The sequence below is a fragment of the Haliotis cracherodii genome, unplaced genomic scaffold (assembly GCF_022045235.1).
Source record: "Haliotis cracherodii isolate W230 unplaced genomic scaffold, xgHalCrac1.p SCAF_3, whole genome shotgun sequence".
Classification (NCBI taxonomy): Eukaryota; Metazoa; Mollusca; class Gastropoda; order Lepetellida; family Haliotidae; genus Haliotis; species Haliotis cracherodii.
The window spans coordinates 57,153,023-57,173,686 of record NW_027266286.1 but is presented as its reverse complement, the minus strand read 5'-3'; the positions used below and the strand labels follow the sequence as shown (position 1 = coordinate 57,173,686).

Sequence of the window (20,664 nt, the reverse complement as noted above, 5' to 3'; positions counted from 1 at the left end):
CTATATTAAATCAAGATGTAAATTTCATTATTATAGAATCTTTGCCAAGAGAAGGGCGCTACCTTTGAGACCCTGTGTGGAGCTTTATTTGAACGATGTGTGGATATTGAGCGGTGTATCCGGACTCACAGTTACCAAGCTAATCCAATATTCGTGGCTTCATAAGATTGACGTATTTAAGCTGAATGGGGCCACATTCTCATATTCTGTAGTTAATTATATATTATGGTTTAAGCGTAACGTATTATCATGTCAGTACAACAAATGCTGCATCGAAAAGTTTATCAATTATTACTGTCCGTCTTTTAGTATAACCCGGAATTAGCACTTACCGTTTGCAAAACATCAAAATGGCTGCGGCGGGGTTGCCAGCGATTCCTCCGAATCTAAAAGCGATTCAACATTATATGAAGACAGCTACAGAACATGACAAAAGAGACCCTATTGTCGCTTACTATTGTGAGTATATTGTGTCGTCGACATGGAACTAAATGTCTTTCATGAGACGATAAACTCGTTTGACAGGTTGTTACGAACTGGTTGTTTTAGGTATGATTCATGATCACGATGATCTTAATACATTTCAATGTTTTATTTATTGAGGGTGGGGTTTTGGAAGGGTGTGTACCACCGAATTGTTCACTCACCTCACTTTTTCTGATTGTTTGTACAGAGTTACAAGTTCTACTTTTCAAAAACGTTCACGAATGTGTTTCTGTTTAGATCAAGTGTTCTGAACGTCTTGACATTTGGCTTAGACTAAGTTAGAGATACATGACAAGTGTCATGTTAGTGAAACAAGAATATACGTAAATAAGCATTGTGTTGGATATGTAGTAAGGATATGGATACGTAGTACGATGTTCATGGACAAAATTAGTCCCTTCACGATTGATCATGATGTCAACATGGTCAATCACTGGATTGTCTGGTCCATACTCGAGTATTTACTGACCACCGTCTCTAAAACAACAAATAAACACTAGAGTGTTAAGCTATGCATATATTTGTATCACCTATTTATCATGTTTATGTTGATATGGTTGGGCTATTCAGAGTTTCGGATAAAGCACATGATTATCATATCCGATTTCAAAAAGTGCAAACCGAAACATTATAGAATTTGGCAATTTGCCAACCAGATATTTTCGAGAAACTACTTGCCGAATATTACAACCTGAGACCGGATATCATGAAAAAAGATATTATATACAGAGATACAGTCAGACTGACATGTTTTTATTGGTGATAAGTGTAAATGCGACTTGCACAAGTGACCAAGCACTATCGGTCAACATCATATTATGCACGGTACCAACAGGTGATAACAAACTTCAATTGTAAGTAAGAATGTAAAAGTGTAGATAATATATCAGTAGTCATGATGTTTACCATTAAAATTCATAGGGATTGTTTTTATATGTTGAAATTAAGATTATCATGTATATTTTCGCGTAAACTTAACTAAGCCAGAAATAACAATCACATTTTCTCCCTTTCTACCTGTGATTCCGTTAAAAAATACATAATAATATAACTTCAAAGAATTTTTATGTGATGATCGGAAGAATTGTATTTAAAACTTTGGAACAGCTATTTTTTATGTTGGAACAATTTGTTCCGTCACTGTTGAGACCTCCCACAGATTTGTGAAAACCACATTTTGACATAGTCAAACTACAACAAATATGAGTCAAAGTGTGGCATTTATGATATATGTATCCATTCCCTGTGAACTAAAGTTCATTTCAAATTGTAAATATCGGTAATCTGACCGTGGTTGCTGTAAATAACCTTGAATTTTAGTGTTCTATATCTGCATAAACCTTGAATTAAACATGGCCAATCAGAAATTTGGTCAGTGTGATTATATGATATGTACGAACATGAGCGAATGCAAATTTAATTATTTTCACATGAAGTATTTCTTGGTCACAGTATTCTTAATGTAGGATTGTGACAAAATTATAATTTAAAGAAAGAAATGATTGACATCTGCCAATTCTAATTTCAGACCTGTGCATATTTTTGGTAGGAGGTCAAGGATGAGGGGGCTTCCAAAAGAATTTTCAGCCTGTATGATTTTCTGCTTCTGGGACCAGGTGACTTTTGGTACAAGTGCTAGATTTTAGGTTGAGTGGATGCTATCTGCCATCACTATATTGTTGTATCTCCACCATGGTAGTACTACATTTTTCAGGTGTGTTTGTTTCTTCACTGTCAACATTTGGGCCTCTTTCTCCTCACAGGTCGACTGTATGCCATGCAGAAAGGAATGGAGATTGATATGAAGTCCCCAGATTGTCGGACTTTCCTGGTCACAATGATGGACTATCTGGAAAAGGTGAGAAATGGTTATACATGTTTCCTTCATTACCAGCCGACCGCCTCAGTTGTCTAGCAGAAAGGGTGTCTGCCCGGAGAGCGGATGGTCAGTAGTTCGATGCCCGGCCATGTCATACCAAAATTGGAGTGCATCACACTCGGCATTATGGGGATAGAACAAGAACTGGTCGGCTGAGAGTCAGTATAGTGTGTCAAAGTGGGGTTTCCATGTTAAAACTGCAGCGTTGTATTTTAGTGGGCTAACACTGTATGAGCCCTGCATTTGTCTGCACGGAGCACCTTTAGAATACAGTACCACAACTTCTCGTGAGGACGATCTCGGATTGTTAGCCTGACAGCTAACCGACTGAGCTACGTCCACACTGTTAAACTTAGTGCAAATCTACCTAGTCATGCCTATGACGTTACGGAACTGAACGAAAAGGGTCGAATAGGTGACGGACACTTACGAAGGTTACGGGTGGGCAAGGTGTCTCGTGACTTTAGTCTACGGACACTTACGAATGATCCCGTGCCATTTGGCACACTCGTCACATTCCGTAATCTACAAGATACCGGGTGGTGAGGAATGAGCCGATATGCCGCGAACTGAAAACGGCTCCAGACGTCAGACGTCAGACGTCGAACTCGCGAGTGCGCATGAATGATATGGTATTTAATAATTCGTCGGGTGATTTTTGTGACAGGGAACACTGTGGAAAATTGTGGTAGGGAACACTGTAAGGATGATGTGGATAAAAGTAAGGAACGATGGAGGAATAAGCATGACTAGTGACGGCACAACGGTGAGTTAGCTTTTGAATCAGTACTGAAAAATGTAGCCGGTGAAAGTGGCTTGTGTGAATGTTCCGGGACAGTTTCCAGTTGCCAAAATATTCGACACAAAACCATTTCATCCTTTTTACTCGACTTTTTTGTGGGAAGAATATAAGGAGCCTCTATATAATCTATAATAGCCACTAAACGAGTACCTAGCCCCTAACCCTAATGATCGTAAAGGGGTGATTGATCGTAAAGGGGATCCAAGGGTTAAGGATAGACTTAGGGTAATCTAATAGCCACTAAACGGGTTCCTAACCCTAATGATCGTAAAGGGGTGAATTATCGTAAAGGGGATCCAAGGGCTAAGGATAGAGTTCGGGGTAACCTACCCTAACACTGGCGACATTTGGATGTGTTCAGCACCACTAAATATCCCTAACAAACTACATTCTTTTGCATAATAATGAAAATTAATGCACCGAAAAAATAATATATGTATATTAGTTCCCATTTATAACCCTTTTAGCCACTTGAATTACAAGAAAAACAAAATAAAAAATGAATAAAAAATAAAAGTGCTTTCGTAAACTAGCGCTTGCTATAAAATGCGCCGCCGCAGGCTATATTCAGTAAACAAATATTCAAAACTCTCCACAGCGCTTGGCATATTCAATGACATTTCGTGTAGAGAAGATAGATCACTAGGAGGAGCTTATGCACACTCGATGACCCCTGACGTCACAGGGCATTGTTTCGCCGGTGTGACTGGCAACAAATTACGTCATAGGGTATGATCACGTGTTTGAAAAGTTTGTGGTACTGTATTCTAAAGGTAGGCCGTCTGCACTAGTACAAGCAGCCAAACACGCTTGTGCATACACCACGCTGTGTAACTTTTTATCATGCTTTTTTACTGTTTAGAAATTTCTTGAAACATACATAGTTGACATACTGGTACACGTACAGTAGAACATGGATAGAGCGAACAAACAGATACAACGATCTGTTAAAAAATATCATATAATATTTACGTATATAACAAACTCTCTATTGCGAACTAACGGATACAGCAAACTGATATCTGATCACCGACACGCACATCTACCACTAATTAGTGACGTGTATAGCGAACTAAGAAATTTCACTCAGTGTTGAGTGTCACTGACAACTGGCTGTACCCAATCAGCGGAGAATCAACACAATCAGCGGTGACGGCTCAACCTTGTTAAACTTAAATGAATGTTATGAAATGTTATCAATTGAATGCTATGAAGTGATCACTGCTAATACAAGGCAATGCTGCAGTTACGTGTATAGTGTTTTGTTTTATCCAAGATGGCAGACGTTTCCGAGCAAAAAGATTTATAACAAACAATGGATTTAACGAACTGATTTCTCTGGTCCCTTGTAGCTCGTTATATCCATGTTCTACTGTACTCAAATCAGATCACTTATTTTTGAGCATACATGTATTTGACTAGAGATGTATGAGCATGATGAGGCTGATGCTTCACGGAGCAAGTTGGCTATTCCTCCTGAGTCCTGACTGCCTCCGTGGTCTAGTGGTAGAGCGTCTGCTCAGAGAACGGAAGATCCGGGGTTCGATCCCCGGCCGTGTCATACCAAAAGACGTTAAAAGATGGTACTTGTGGTTACCCTGTCTGGCGCTCGGCATTAAGGGGCTAAAACAAGGACTGGTCGGCTTGGAGTCAGTATACTGTGTCTGAGTGGGATAATTATGTTAAGCTGCGGCATGGTATCTCAGTGGGCTAGCACTTTAAATCGGCATCAGTCCGGACTAGTACAAGCAGCCACACATGTTATATAAGTGCAATAATCTTGGACGCAACGTTATTCCCCATTTCACCTCACCTCCTGAGTCCTGATTGTAAACTGGTAAACTTGTTTAATTAATAATTGACTTTCACTATGTGTGAGTTAATTCGAGTTTGAACCTTTATGGAGTGAGCAGGTGAGGACCAAACTGTCCCCAAACATCATGTCAGTATATTGTACCTCGAAGGTTGTAGCCCTGGATCTAGACATAATTTTGTTTAGTATGCGTTACTTCATGTTTACTCTGACAGCCATACAACAACTAGCTGTATCATGGAATAAAATAGTTTCTTAAAAAATAGAGGTGACATGAGTTTATGTATGCTCAACATGCTCTATAGGAACAACTTTTGCTGTTTGTTTACAATAAATGTATTCAAAATGATGTCATCATTAGATGAAAAAGGTCTGTTGAGAACTACCTCAGTAAGTCAGTCTCAATGACAGCGCATTGTAATACATTTGCATCAAATACAAAACATCAAAATGGCTGACACGATAAAAGTGACAGGAGAGATGTAGTTAATGAACCTTTGGCGGTTACATGTGTTGCTAATGGATTAATTGTCAAGTCATTGAAGATGTGTTTAATAGATACCAAGGTAAATTCATAGATTGCTGTAGACTGTCACTGTCAGTCTAAATATGGATTGAGTCGATACAACGATAGTTTGGATGTGCATTTCTTTGTTCAAAAGGATGGGTAGTAGCAGGGATATTTGTGAACAATCGTGCAGTCAAACTCTCAGGTTTCTCAATGTAATTTAAACCACTGAGTTCAAGATTGAAGGGTCTACATGATCAGAAACAACGCTTCTGTATGTTGTTGTGGAAGGGAATTCCCTGTGTTTTCCCCCAGGAATGTGGAAGTAGTCCGTCAGTGTTTACATCATTTCAGGAATACACTCTCATGATAAACGTATGAACACCAAAATGTGTCCTTCATACACTTTTGAACGTCAGTTTCACGATCATGTGACCGGCCTCTCATCATGCTCATCCAATGGAAAAGCTGCATATCCTGTAAACTTCACATTAAAAATTACTTGCTGTATGAAGCTGATGTTATACAGAGCGAGGTGGTCATTGCTCCTGAATCGTGATTGTAAATTTGTAAACATACATTTGTTCAGGCCAAGAAGGAGCTGTATGAGGCTGATGCTATACAGAGCGAGGTGGTTGGGCAGGCTCACATGGAGAACTATGCTCTCAAAGTCTTCCTGTTTGCTGACAATGAGGACAGAGCTGCTAGATTCAACAAGTAAGTTGATACAGGCTACCACTCTCTCATGAAACTGGATCCTTCCAATGTATTTAATGCATGTGTTAAAAGATTCCACACTCTGTTTTTTGTTTGGGTTTTCAGTGTTTTAACTTAGATGTGAGCTTGGGCTGTTGGGTAGAATGAATTAAAATAAATTGGATCAACACAGTATTTTTTATTTATTTGTCTATAAGTTGTTTGGATCTGGCTGTTGAGAAAACATAAATGCTAAAACAGTCAAAGTTGTGTTTTTTTAGCACTGTATATATTGTATATAGCATGTAAAGTGCAGGATGTTAATTATTTTAACAGCAACAAATGTATGTATTCACGACTGTCAAAGTTCACTTTTCTTTTCATTACATGTCTACAGTTTACAGTAAAATGGTAGGCCACTAAATGTAAATTCAAACTATTTCATATGATTCTGTAAACCCAACAAAAGGTTTAAACATGTTGCTTGAAGAAGACTGGATGTAGTGAAAATGAGTGAGTGAGTATGGTTTTACACCGCTTTTAGCAATATTCCAGCAATATCAGGGCGGGGGACACCAGAAATGGGCTTCACACATTGTACCCATGTAGGGAATCAGCGTTACGAGCAAACGCTTTAACCACTAGGCTACCTGACCGCCCCTAGTGAAAATGAAATGGTGTGTTCTGTGTGGTGGAAGACTTGAATGAATTATCTGCTTGGAAAATGAGAATGTTTGTGTTAATAAAGAAGATATTTTTTACTTATCCTGCATTACTCCTTAATGCATTCACTGCTTACCTTACGACAACAAAAGGACAGCGTACGTCGAAATAATGTTGTTTCAAAGTCCCACTTCTACTTTTTATACGGGCCATCGCTGCTGTCATGTGACCTTGATGACCGTCCTCACATCACTGCCTGTCACAGGACAAGGACATGTCTCAGCGCAGCTCTTCAAATTGGCTAATTTTAGACCTTCAACTTTGAATATAATTCTAGATTTTATATTTGATGGGTGATGTATTCTCTTCATCTTACTTTCCCTAAGTTGTGTAGTTTTATGAGGGTTATTTAGGCATAAAAAGACTTTGTCACATGCTCTTTGTTTCCCCCCATTTTGAATTTGTGTTACAATTGTTTGCCTGCAAGGGTAGTCAGATTGTTTACAATTCTCAGCTTCGTATGTATAACATATTCATGTGTTTTTAAATACTAGTAGCTTTGGTGTTACATCGAGTTTGTGTGTGGCAGCAGTCTATCACACACCTGTATCATGCGCACTCAAGGCTCTAGAGCACGTCTCGTATAGTCTATCCCAGCGGGCTGGCAGGTAGGACAATTATAAGCCTAGACACATGTCTCAAGGAAGGCCAAGACCAGGATTCCTTTCGTGGGAAAGGGCGTGGCACAGGGAAACCTCAAGGTTGTTATCAGTCCAGTCGTGGTAAATACCAAGGCAGGGGAGGGGATAAGAGGGGTAAACACTGAAGTGTTGGACAGTCACGCCTGGGATCTCCACGCCCCGAGTCGTCCCAATTGTCGATTCCCCCGTAGGCGGGAGACTGAATCTGTTTTGGAAAAAACGGACCTTTCTCAAGGACGATCACATACTCAACGTACTACGTCACGGTTACCTTCTAGACGTAGAGGTAACCCCATTGTTGACCACAACTCTTCCACCTTGGAAATATCCAAGAAAGCAACATCTGCTAGTAAATTCCAACATAGACATACTGTTGGTGAAAGGAGCTGTAGAGATTGTTCGCACACCAGAGTTAACCCCAGGGTTTTATTCCACATATTCCTGGTACCCAATAAGGACTCGGACAAGATGAGAATGATCAACAATATTTCCTTGATCAGTCTCCACTTCCAGGATGCCTACATGCATATACCTATCCATCCCTCCAACCGAAGGTTCCTCAGGTTCCAGTTCAATGGAGTTCACTTCCAACGGGCAGTTCTCCCATTTGGCATTTCAGTGGCCCCGTGGCTATTCAATAGTGAAGACAATAACCACGTTTCTACACCTGAGGAACTTTTGATTCGAGCCGTACATAGACGACTGTCTCCTGTGTCATCAACACATACCCACATAAGTAAGCCATCCGGAGTTTATCAGACGGCTGCTGTATCAACTTGGATGGCTAATTAACGAGGCGAATTCAGAGTTAACTCCATCTTTATCAGCTCCTGGTCACAGGAGGCCTGTTCCGGACAGACCAGGATCTCCTATCAGTACCGAAGGACAGATGGCTAAAGATTTTACGCCTCTTGTCATCTGCACTGCACCAACCATGCACGCTTCACCAATTGTTGTGTTGCTAGGGTTACTCACTTCGGCACAGGACTTAACCAGCAGAGACTGATTACAACTGTGCCCAATCCAACAATTCCTGAAACCTTACATCAGGCGTCAGGATCCACTCAAGGCCATCACTTTACCGGTCCCTCAAAGGCCTTACCTCAATCGGTGGACTTGGGAGGAGTCTCTTTATTTGGGTTATCCCGAAATTACACTTGTTTGTAGACACCTTCCTTCAGGGGTGGGTTGCTCACCTGCAAGGCCAGACAGCCTCAGGGCTATGGTCCGGCGCTCATTGAAATTGGCACATAATCAATCTGCAGTTGGAAGTGTTAATTCTGGCCATCTCTCATTGGTAGAATCAGCTACAGTCCGACCAACTCGCAATATCCACAGACAACAGCACTGCGCAATCGGGATACAACGCACTCCCACTCCTTTCTTCAACAGACATGCAGGTTCTTCCATCTATTTGATTGTCTGGAACTACAGTTCATAGTTCAGCATATCCCCGTATGTCAGAACATACTGGCCGATGCATTATTGTGCCCAGACGGGGTGGCTCTCACTGAGTGGAAATTCACACAAAAGCATTTCAGTTACTGCCTCTGAAGTTCGGGCAACCAAACATCGACCTGTTTGCCAAAACCATCAACTTATGAGGTATGTCTCCCCATTACCGTATCCGCAGGCATGGGTTGTGGATGCATTCAGCATCCCTTGGGATGGGCTGAAAGCATTTGCTTTCACGCCACCTGTTCTACTTCCCCAGGTGATCCACTACGATCTACTACTATGTCAAACAGTGTTGTGTTTTATGTATATCAAGTTGTACCAATAATGGTTCATGTTGACCAGTCTAGGCAGGGTTATCTCCCTTGTTAGCATGATTAGAATTGTTTGTCATGTTTTCAAGGGATTCTTGAACATGTTGAACGCTTTAGCATAGGGATGTCATCGTATGTCACGATATCAGTGTATCAATACATTTTACCGTTGATACACTACCTATACAAATTTATGAATATCGATGGTAAATTAATCATTCACTGCCACAGAACATTTCTCATGATTACAATGGTTAAGAAGGCAGAAAGTTCAATTTACATTGAAGGGACTTACTTAAATACTGTGTTATTATGATTGAATAATGTTGATCAAATGCATAAGATAAACAAATTTGATCAAGCCATATTGATTGATTTTTCAGAAATGTAGTAAAGTCCTTCTACACCGCCGGTATGTTGTTTGATGTGCTCACAGTGTTTGGAGAACTCTCGGAAGACGTAAGTTGTATAAGGCCATGATACAAAACATTTCATATCAAGGGAATGAAGTCCTAGTATTATCATAATATATTTGTTATACAAAAATGGACTGTTACCACGTTTACAGAAAATGGTTTATCATGTGGTTCTTTGTCCTCACAGAATCGGTTGTTGCCAAAATATTTTACTCAAATTACTGGTATTTAAACAACGTTGACGTCAGCTGAACCTAACTCACTCCATTACTCCGTGAATTTCACAGCTCCTGTCAACAATTGATTATGTCCTTCGTTGAAGCATGTTAGGTCTTCATGTTAGCATACAAGGGAGGGTGGTAACAATTGATCCAACTATCAGCCAGTGTTCCCGCTGGCCTTAGAAACTGCCAGTCCTTGTGGACTGGCAACTCTAAATATTGCCAGTCCCCCCTAGTTTTTGTCAGTCCCAGCTTTAAACAAATGAAAAACATGAAAATGACCTGCTTTTAATTCTTTCAACACTATTTTCAGTTCACCTCTAAAGAAACTTAGATCTACACATAATTCACACAAAGTTCAGTTACAATTTTCTCTTTTTTATTAATATTTTGACACAAAGTCGCTTCAAATAAATATTTAACCTGGAAGCAAACCTGAAAAATATACTTATATGAATATCAGCGATTTTTTGTTCAACAAAGATTTAATAGATAATTTGTTCGCCGGTCCACAGGGACTGGCAGACACACAAATTACTGGTCCAAGTCTAATTTTACTGGTAAAAAACAGGTAATTACCGGTAAACAGGAACACTGTCAGCCCACAAAAGTCACCTCTAATACAAGCTACACCATTTGGTACTGACATGATTGATCATGTTGATGAAAGTTCTGCTCATATGTTGTCTTTTTTTAACTCTACCAGATTGAGAAGAACAAGAAGTATGCCAAGTGGAAGGCTGCCTACATCCATCGATGTCTGAAGAATGGAGAGACACCGATACCCGGCCCGATGGCTGAAGAGGGTGAAGAAGGTAGCACTGACCGTACTGTCTAGTCTCCCCTACCTCATTTACACTCAGTGGTCACAGAGGCCACAACTTAGTTGTGTAGAATTGCCTCCCTTACATTGCCAGAATCGCCTCAATAAGGATCTTACAGTTTACACACAACCAAATGTTTTCCCATAGACTTTTTATAAAAATAACTAAGCATTCAACAGCATTACCTGTACGTGTGCACAGTTTGGCGTCAGAGTAGCATTAAAAAAAAAATGACTAGCTTAGCCAGCTACTTTTCCAAGTACAAGATGCTAAACACGCCACCCCAAGTTCCACATCAAATGTCACTTGCTTGAAAATATAGCTGTGGTCACATTCAGCATGAGTCAGCATGTTGAAAAAGACGGCACTAAATATAGAAAAACATAGTCTGTTTTAATTACTGGATGGATGTACATTTCAAAAACATAAAAATCTTTCACAAAATCATCCAATCACTTCTGCCAGCTGATTCAATCTGCACTGAAGTCTCTCTATGAAAACTGCTTGTTCAACAACTGATTGTGATTTGGTGTAGTAGAACCTGAAGTCCTCTTCACAATAGAAAAACGTAATATCATGTTTATTAATTAATGAAGATAGCTGCATATGTGCTAATACTTATAAAGTGAAAACAAGCCATTCCAACAAGAAGGAATATTATTTACAGAAATGACAAAAATTGCAAAGGGCGCTTTTTATGATTTGTTGGCTAGAGATAATCATCGTTGAGTTTTTGTCACATTGTTCCAATCTGGGCAAGCTTCAACTCTCAGGTGACTTTGTTTGGGCTATATTTAGCAGCAAATGCAGCATACGTACATGACCAGAACAAACTGAATGAAGAAAACGTGGATGTGGCATTTTAAGCACTGTTGACCACACTGCGTATGCTTATCCGGATTGTAAACAAGTGATTGTAAACACTTGATGATGTATGTTGCTACCAAAATGGATATGTCTTGAAAAGCGCGCTTTACTGTAAGTAATATTCCTCATCACCGGAACAACTTGTTTTCATTCAGCTATCCTAGTTAATTAATAATCGCAATATTTCGGGATTCTATTTCACGTTTTGAGGACTATGTCAGCACATACCTGTGTTCATGGTTTCACGTGAAAATGCAACATGTGACATATGCTGTCCATTGTCCTTTGTAGACTTAGCTGCTGGTGGAAAGGTGCCAGATAAGTGACGTATCTGAAGGCAACATGTGACATATGCTGTCCATTGTCCTTTGTAGACTTAGCTGCTGGTGGAAAGGTGCCAAATAAGTGACGTATCTGAAGGCAACATGTGACATATGCTGTCCATTGTCCTGTGTAGACTTAGCTGCTGGTGGAAAGGTGCCAGATAAGTGACGTATCTGAAGGCAACATGTGACATATGCTGTCCATTGTCCTGTGTAGACTTAGCTGCTGGTGGAAAGGTGCCAGATAAGTGACGTATCTGAAGGCAACATGTGACATATGCTGTCCATTGTCCTGTGTAGACTTAGCTGCTGGTGGAAAGGTGCCAGATAAGTGACGTATCTGAAGGCAACATGTGACATATGCTGTCCATTGTCCTTTGTAGACTTAGCTGCTGGTGGAAAGGTGCCAGATAAGTGACATATCTGAAGGCAACATGTGACATATGCTGTCCATTGTCCTTTGTAGACTTAGCTGCTGGTGGAAAGGTGCCAGATAAGTGACGTATCTGAAGGCAACATGTGACATATGCTGTCCATTGTCCTTTGTAGACTTAGCTGCTGGTGGAAAGGTGCCAGATAAGTGACATATCTGAAGGCAACACAACATGTGACATATGCTGTCCATTGTCCTTTGTAGACTTAGCTGCTGGTGGAAAGGTGCCAAATAAGTGACATATCTGAAGGCAACATATGACATATGCTGTCCATTGTCCTTTGTAGACTTAGCTGCTGGTGGAAAGGTGCCAGATAAGTGACGTATCTGAAGGCAACATGTGACATATGCTGTCCATTGTCCTGTGTAGACTTAGCTGCTGGTGGAAAGGTGCCAGATAAGTGACGTATCTGAAGGCCACATGTGACATATGCTGTCCATTGTCCTGTGTAGACTTAGCTGCTGGTGGAAAGGTGCCAGATAAGTGACGTATCTGAAGGCAACATGTGACATATGCTGTCCATTGTCCTTTGTAGACTTAGCTGCTGGTGGAAAGGTGCCAGATAAGTGACGTATCTGAAGGCAACATGTGACATATGCTGTCCATTGTCCTTTGTAGACTTAGCTGCTGGTGGAAAGGTGCCAGATAAGTGACGTATCTGAAGGCAACATATGACATATGCTGTCCATTGTCCTTTGTAGACTTAGCTGCTGGTGGAAAGGTGCCAGATAAGTGACGTATCTGAAGGCAACATGTGACATATGCTGTCCATTGTCCTTTGTAGACTTAGCTGCTGGTGGAAAGGTGCCAGATAAGTGACGTATCTGAAGGCAACATGTGACATATGCTGTCCATTGTCCTTTGTAGACTTAGCTGCTGGTGGAAAGGTGCCAGATAAGTGACGTATCTGAAGGCAACATGTGACATATGCTGTCCATTGTCCTGTGTAGACTTAGCTGCTGGTGGAAAGGTGCCAGATAAGTGACGTATCTGAAGGCAACATGTGACATATGCTGTCCATTGTCCTGTGTAGACTTAGCTGCTGGTGGAAAGGTGCCAGATAAGTGACGTATCTGAAGGCAACATGTGACATATGCTGTCCATTGTCCTGTGTAGACTTAGCTGCTGGTGGAAGGTGCCAGATAAGTGACGTATCTGAAGGCAACATGTGACATATGCTGTCCATTGTCCTGTGTAGACTTAGCTGCTGGTGGAAAGGTGCCAGATAAGTGACGTATCTGAAGGCAACATGTGACATATGCTGTCCATTGTCCTGTGTAGACTTAGCTGCTGGTGGAAAGGTGCCAGATAAGTGACGTATCTGAAGGCAACATGTGACATATGCTGTCCATTGTCCTGTGTAGACTTAGCTGCTGGTGGAAAGGTGCCAGATAAGTGACGTATCTGAAGGCAACATGTGACATATGCTGTCCATTGTCCTGTGTAGACTTAGCTGCTGGTGGAAAGGTGCCAGATAAGTGACGTATCTGAAGGCAACAAGTGACATATGCTGTCCATTGTCCTGTGTAGACTTAGCTGCTGGTGGAAAGGTGCCAGATAAGTGACGTATCTGAAGGCAACATGTGACATATGCTGTCCATTGTCCTTTGTAGACTTAGCTGCTGGTGGAAAGGTGCCAGATAAGTGACGTATCTGAAGGCAACATGTGACATATGCTGTCCATTGTCCTTTGTAGACTTAGCTGCTGGTGGAAAGGTGCCAGATAAGTGACGTATCTGAAGGCAACATGTGACATATGCTGTCCATTGTCCTGTGTAGACTTAGCTGCTGGTGGAAAGGTGCCAGATAAGTGACGTATCTGAAGGCAACATGTGACATATGCTGTCCATTGTCCTTTGTAGACTTAGCTGCTGGTGGAAAGGTGCCAGATAAGTGACGTATCTGAAGGCAACATGTGACATATGCTGTCCATTGTCCTGTGTAGACTTAGCTACTGCTGGAAAGGTGCCAGATAAGTGACGTATCTGAAGGCCACATATGAAACTGAACTAATACTGGCCATTATTTTGTGTAGACTTAGTTGCTGGTGGAGGATCTCCCCAGCCAGGGACATCGGGCATGAGCACCTCCGGGAACATGGAGAACAGTCTCTACACTCCATCATCGGGCTCCTTTGCCCCACCAACAACACCCCAGGACCCACCTCAGAACGCCTATCAACCACCCCCGCAGAATGCGTACCAGCCACCCCCTCAGCAGCCAGCGCCGACACAGTACAATCATCCTGTGGTACCCAACACATGGACACCTGCCCCCAACCCAGGTCTGTATCTTGGAATTTGCGTTTTTCAAGGGAGACAACTCTTATTGTCCTCATCTTGTTCATGACATGTTAGTTCTTATTTCATGTGTGTGGACATGCCATCGAGTCCCTTTTGCAGAAATGTTATTTTAAGAATAGTTTTTATTTTGTTACATACTTAATGAGGAAGAGACAAGAAAGTTACAGCTAGTTTAGTTGTAAGAATTACTGGTAATCCTGGATTAGTAGAAGAAATTCACAAAACGTGTTTGAGACAATTAAGCAGTGCACAGAATTTGGGCAAACATACGCATGTTGTGCACGTGCAGGTCATGATGATGAAATTGACTACGGTCCTGTGGACAATATGTGTTGCTCATAAAACAATATTAAGAGGTTGGTGTATCAAGTCGATGCCAGAATTAAATTAGTATTTGAAGTATAAAGTATTTGATATTTACAAACAAATATTCCTTTCTTACACCAAATGAATTCCTTTTATTGTCATGATACTTCGCAATTGTTGTTATCTATGCAAATCAATGGGTATCTCATATCAGCATGTACTATTATGTACTATTGAACATGCCACTAGAACTCATTGTTAGCCAACACAGGAAACACACATATCCATTGTACTACTTGTCACGGACCACCCGCTACCCCTTTCTTTACAATGGCATGTGTCAGTGGACAGACCTCATACATTGGACCCATGAATAACTGGGTTATCTTCAGCAACCCATGCTTGCCGTTAAAGGCGACTATGCTTGTCTTAAGAGGCGACTGACGGGATTGGGTGGTCAGACTCGCTGACTTGGTTGATGCATGTCATCAATCCCAATTTCATGGATCGATGTTCATGATGTCAATCCCTGGATTGTCTGGTCCAGACTCAATTATTTACAGACCGCCATCATATAGCTGGAATATTGCTGAGTGCGGCGTTAAACAACAAACAAACAAACCTCATACATTGTCATACAGGGTTAATTGTCAGGTCACAACTTCTCCTGCCTTACCAGGGCCTCGTTGGACAAAGCAATCTTAGCACTAAGGCGATCGTCACTCCCATACTTTAATATAGGCTTACTTTAATCGTAGCTAAGATCGCTTTTTGCAACGGGGCCCAGGAGTCCCAGCTACCTTCACTTGTCATATGAGGCGCCTACACGGTTCAGGTGGTCAGATTAAGTGACTGTGTTAAGTGCGAACTATATAAAAACATAAATAGACCTTTGGAAATCAGTTAAAAACTTTAAGGAAAACCATTCGCATACAATCTATTTATTGTCAGTTGTCACAGAGTTTTTCCTGCCTGTGAAGCTTCTGTATGTCAGGTTGCCCACAGTCTGTAACAATATAAAAAGTAGTGATGAGTATTGGTCTGACTTTTGTTTTGCAATTTATGGCAATAATGATTCCTGTATTGCGATTCGTACCACAATATATTGCATGTGTAATTTCTTGTGAACCTGAATACAAAATATACCAATTTGCTTGAACTTTTTTTTGATATCCGAAATGGTCCAATGTCCCATACATACTACTTACCCCGCATATAGTCACCCGCCATTTTTTTAGATGTTGATGTGGTCACAACTCCGTCTTGCACACATAATATACAGGAAGCTGGTCACGAAATGTTTCGCATTTTCATTCACCATGTTCACAGGAATCATTGCTAATTTCTACAAAACATAATTTCAATTCGACTTAATACTTTGGCAACAAGATGAAAATATGCATGATTTTGAGAAACGTATTGTGAAACATATTCTAGTATGTCAAACCATGGTATACCTGTAATACTGTGCACCTCTAATATCAAGTGGGGCCACGGGTGGCCCAGTCGTCTAAGGCGCCGCAATTCGCTGTGCAGAGTTGCATCCCTTGGGCACACCAGAAACCTATGATTGTGGTTTCGAATCCCGGTTCGCCCTGATTATGTTTCTAGGTTTGTCAGCACCATACCCATGCTCGTGGGTTTCACCGAAGTGGTAAATGTCTAAGACCTGCATCACTTCACTTTCCTCCCACATTAAGCTGACACGTCGTGATACAACTGGAATACTGTTAAAAGAGGCATTGAACCAATTCTCACTCACTCACTCACTCACTCACTCACTCACTCACTCTAATATCAAGTGTGAAAAGATGTTTAAAAAAGACGTGACTTTTGTTACTAAGGTAATGTACTCACCGTTAGTAGCGGCATTAGGAGTTGGCACTTGTCCTGTTGTCCTTGCCAAACTGCCCAATAGTTACGGTATCATAAGGACCACTAGAAATTTGCTATATATTTTTTATTTAGCTATCTGTTATCATGATAAGGACTAATGGTTTCTACTGCTGGTACTTAATTGGTTCAACACAACTCACCCCTGCATCTTGTGTGTTTTTCTTTGACAGCCGGTGTACAGCTTACGACAGAAGACTTCCAGAAAGCCATGAAGTTCTGCAAGTACGCCAGCAGTGCTCTGCAGTACGAGGACAGCAAAACTGCTGTGGACAACCTACAGAAAGCTTTACAACTACTGACCACTGGTCACCAAAGCTAGTCAGCATAGGGCCGCTCTTCTAGAACATGTGATAATAGGGACTAGCGTCATATTTCTACACACAGCTTCTTGTCTGATTGTAAGGGGATGCCACATTGCATGGGTTCAGATATCCCAGGACAGTGTCTCTTAGTGGATTCTTGGAAAAATTGTTTGGTTGTCACGAGATAAACTGCTGGCAATCAAACGTTTCAGCCTAGCATATAATTGTTCCAGCCTAAATATGTCATGTGTTGCATGAGGTGCACCTAGCCTAACATGGCACCATAAGACTTTCATTCCGCGTGTGAATTCAGTTGATTTTTTTAGGTAATCTGTATCACACAGTATTTGGAAAGAAAATCCTGCTAGCCTTCCTGGCCAAACCTTCCGATGTTCAGACCAGCCTCAAGGAAAAGTAGATAAAAAATTGGTTTGAAGCCTACCTCTATTCCAAAGTTTATATGTCTATGATAGGGTGACAGTTTTGAAAAGGATGATGTTAATGAAGTTAAGCTGTAAATTAAAGCCTGAATTTGGCTAACAGTGTACACCCATTCTATTTTTTGTTTGGCATGACCCAATAGCTGTCGGCCAGCTGTAATGGGAGTTTGCTTGCCTTTCTTGACTGAAGACATCCTCTGGGACCTGTACTGTAAGTTGGTCATACTGCTGTGACTGACAAAACACTCATCCATCAACATAGACTTTCCACACTCAGAGTGGAGCACTTTTTGTAGAACGTAACCCTGCGGGTAAGACTATTGTTTCTCAATACTTTAACTTAGCATTCCACTGTGGCAGTACTAAGATGGTGGTTGTGGGACCGGGCACTGGGCCTAAGACTACTGTTTCTCCCTACTTCAACTCAGCGTTTCACTGTGGCCGTGCTAAGATGGTAGATGTGGGACAGGGCCCTGGGCCTAAGACTACTGTTTCTCCCTACTTCAACTCAGCGTTTCACTGTGGCCGTGCTAAGATGGTAGATGTGGGACAGGGCCCTGGGCCTAAGACTACTGTTTCTCCCTACTTCAACTCAGCGTTTCACTGTGGCAGTGCTAAGATGGTAGATGTGGGACAGGGCCCTGGGCCTAAGACTACTGTTTCTCACTACTTCAACTCAGCGTTTCACTGTGGCAGTGCTAAGATGGTAGATGTGGGACAGGGCCCTGGGCCTAAGACTACTGTTTCTTCCTACTTCAACTCAGCGTTTCACTGTGGCAGTGCTAAGATGGTAGATGTGGGACAGGGCCCTGGGCCTAAGACTACTGTTTCTCCCTACTTCAACTCAGCATTTCACTGTGGCAGTGCTAAGATGGTAGATGTGGGACAGGGCCCTGGGCCTAAGACTACTGTTTCTCCCTACTTCAACTCAGCGTTTCACTGTGGCAGTGCTAAGATGGTAGATGTGGGACAGGGCCCTGGGCCTAAGACTACTGTTTCTCCCTACTTCAACTCAGCGTTTCACTGTGGCATTGCTAAGATGGTAGATGTGGGACAGGGCCCTGGGCCTAAGACTACTGTTTCTTCCTACTTCAACTCAGCGTTTCACAGTGGCAGTGCTAAGATGGTAGTTGTGGGTGCAGGACCCGGGGCCTAAGACTACTGTTTCTCCCATACTTTAACATAGCGTTTCACTGTGGCAGTGCTAAGATGGTGGTTGTGGGTGCAGGACCCTGGGCATAAGACTACTGTTTCTCCCTACTTCAACTCAGCGTTTCACTGTGGCAGTGCTAAGATGGTGGTTGTGGGTGCAGGATCCTGGGCCTAAGACTATTGTTTCTCCCTACTTCAACTCAGCGTTTCACTATTGTAGTGCTAAGATGGTGGTTGTGGGACAGGGCCCTGGGCCTAAGACTATTGTTTCTCCCATACTTTAACTTAGCATTCCACTATTGTAGTGCTAAGATGAGGTTGTAAGACTGTTGTTGCTCCATACTTTCCACTGCGGTAGTGCTAAGACTCCAATACTCTAACTAAGACTTTCCACTTGTATAGTGCTAAAAGATTGCTTTTTGGAATGGGACCCTTATTGTTTTGGCTTTGCACCTGTTGAATAGTTTAAGTAACTGTTATGAGGTCTGATGTAGCAAATACATCACACTTGTTTGAAGTCATCTTTTGCCTTATATAGATGTCGGTGACAAGGGAGTGGCAACAGATCACTAATGCTGTGTGGTAATGTGCAAACAATCATATTCGTGTTACGCTTATAAAGTATGTTGTTAATAATTCTAGATATCAAGCCAGGTTGATGTTGATGGCCCGTGACAACACAGATTTTCTTTGTTGGTTAATACCGCATTCAGCAATATTCCAGCTATATGACAGTGGTCTGTAAATAATTGAGTGGATCAGGCAATCTGAGACTGTTGGTGAGTTGTGATAGAAAGCGGTCTCTATAGGATTGTTTATATTTAATCTCAAATGTTTGAATGAAAGGTTATCTTTTTCAAATCAATTTTTGTGATTCTTTAGTATAACTATGATTAGTAAAACTCGCAGTCTGTTAGTACAATACCTGTCCTGTACAATACCTGATCCATACAGTAGACATGTCCCCATCACTTAGTGCTTGCTTCGAGAGATCTTTAACCGGTACAAGGTGGTCAGGTTCCATGTCTTGGATGATTGGTTGGCCTTCAGGGGCGGGTCCAGGATTTTAAAAACGGGGAGGTTCCACTTGAGCCATTTGTTAATAATTTTACTTCAACAACCAAATCAACATGTTATCATGGTAGGAAATGTGCATACAAGTTGCTACCAGATGTAAAGAGGGGGGTGGGGTAGGGACTACCCCTCTGGATCCGCCTCTGGGTTTGTACCCTGATGACGTGGGGCCATTGTTCCTAGTACCAACAACAGACTCCAGTGTTACTGCCAGAATAGTGCTTACTGCAGTGTTAAACAACAAACAAACCATTGGTATAAAATTGACAGGAGCATTATGAACTGTTCTCTTCAGACCTATACAGAGACACCTTCAGAGCCTTATACGAGTGTTTTATCAGTGGATGATTGTCAATGATTTTTACTGAATTAAAAACAATTGTACCAGTTCAGGCTATTGTTTTCTTTAAACTTTCCTTTGTAATAAATGGCTTTTCCAGATTAAAGAAAAATAGTTGAAAGTTTGTGTCATAAGAATTGCCTTTGAAATAATGCTTTATGGATTTTAATAAGAAATTGAAATGAAATATATTTTATGCCAGCATTGTGACAACTTCTAAAGAACAAAAGACATATTCTTTGATGTTTAATGCTAGAGTTGATTGGTTTACTGTGATACAGTATTGAGTAGATGTTTGTACCAACTACCTTTAGGAATGACAATTTAAGCTGTGATCAATGTTCTGAAGTCACTAGTGTTCACATTACACACTGGCTGGTTGGTCCCTGGTCCAGGGGTCCTGTAGGACATACAGAAGCCGTGTAGTGGGTGTGGCTGACTAGGTCAGC

At 41.4% G+C, this 20,664-nt stretch overlaps 1 protein-coding gene across 1 annotated transcript; it reads left to right on the top strand.

Annotated features, from left to right (window-relative positions):
* The first annotated feature begins 338 nt into the window (after positions 1-338).
* LOC139474071 (vacuolar protein sorting-associated protein VTA1 homolog) lies at positions 339-18,418 on the top strand. Its single transcript, XM_071256929.1, has 7 exons — positions 339-459; positions 2,250-2,344; positions 6,078-6,205; positions 9,701-9,776; positions 10,661-10,769; positions 14,438-14,686; positions 17,078-18,418. Exons 1-7 carry the CDS (start codon positions 351-353, stop codon positions 17,224-17,226), a joined length of 915 nt encoding a protein of 304 aa, XP_071113030.1. The 5' UTR covers positions 339-350; the 3' UTR covers positions 17,227-18,418.
* The last annotated feature ends 2,246 nt before the right edge of the window (positions 18,419-20,664 follow it).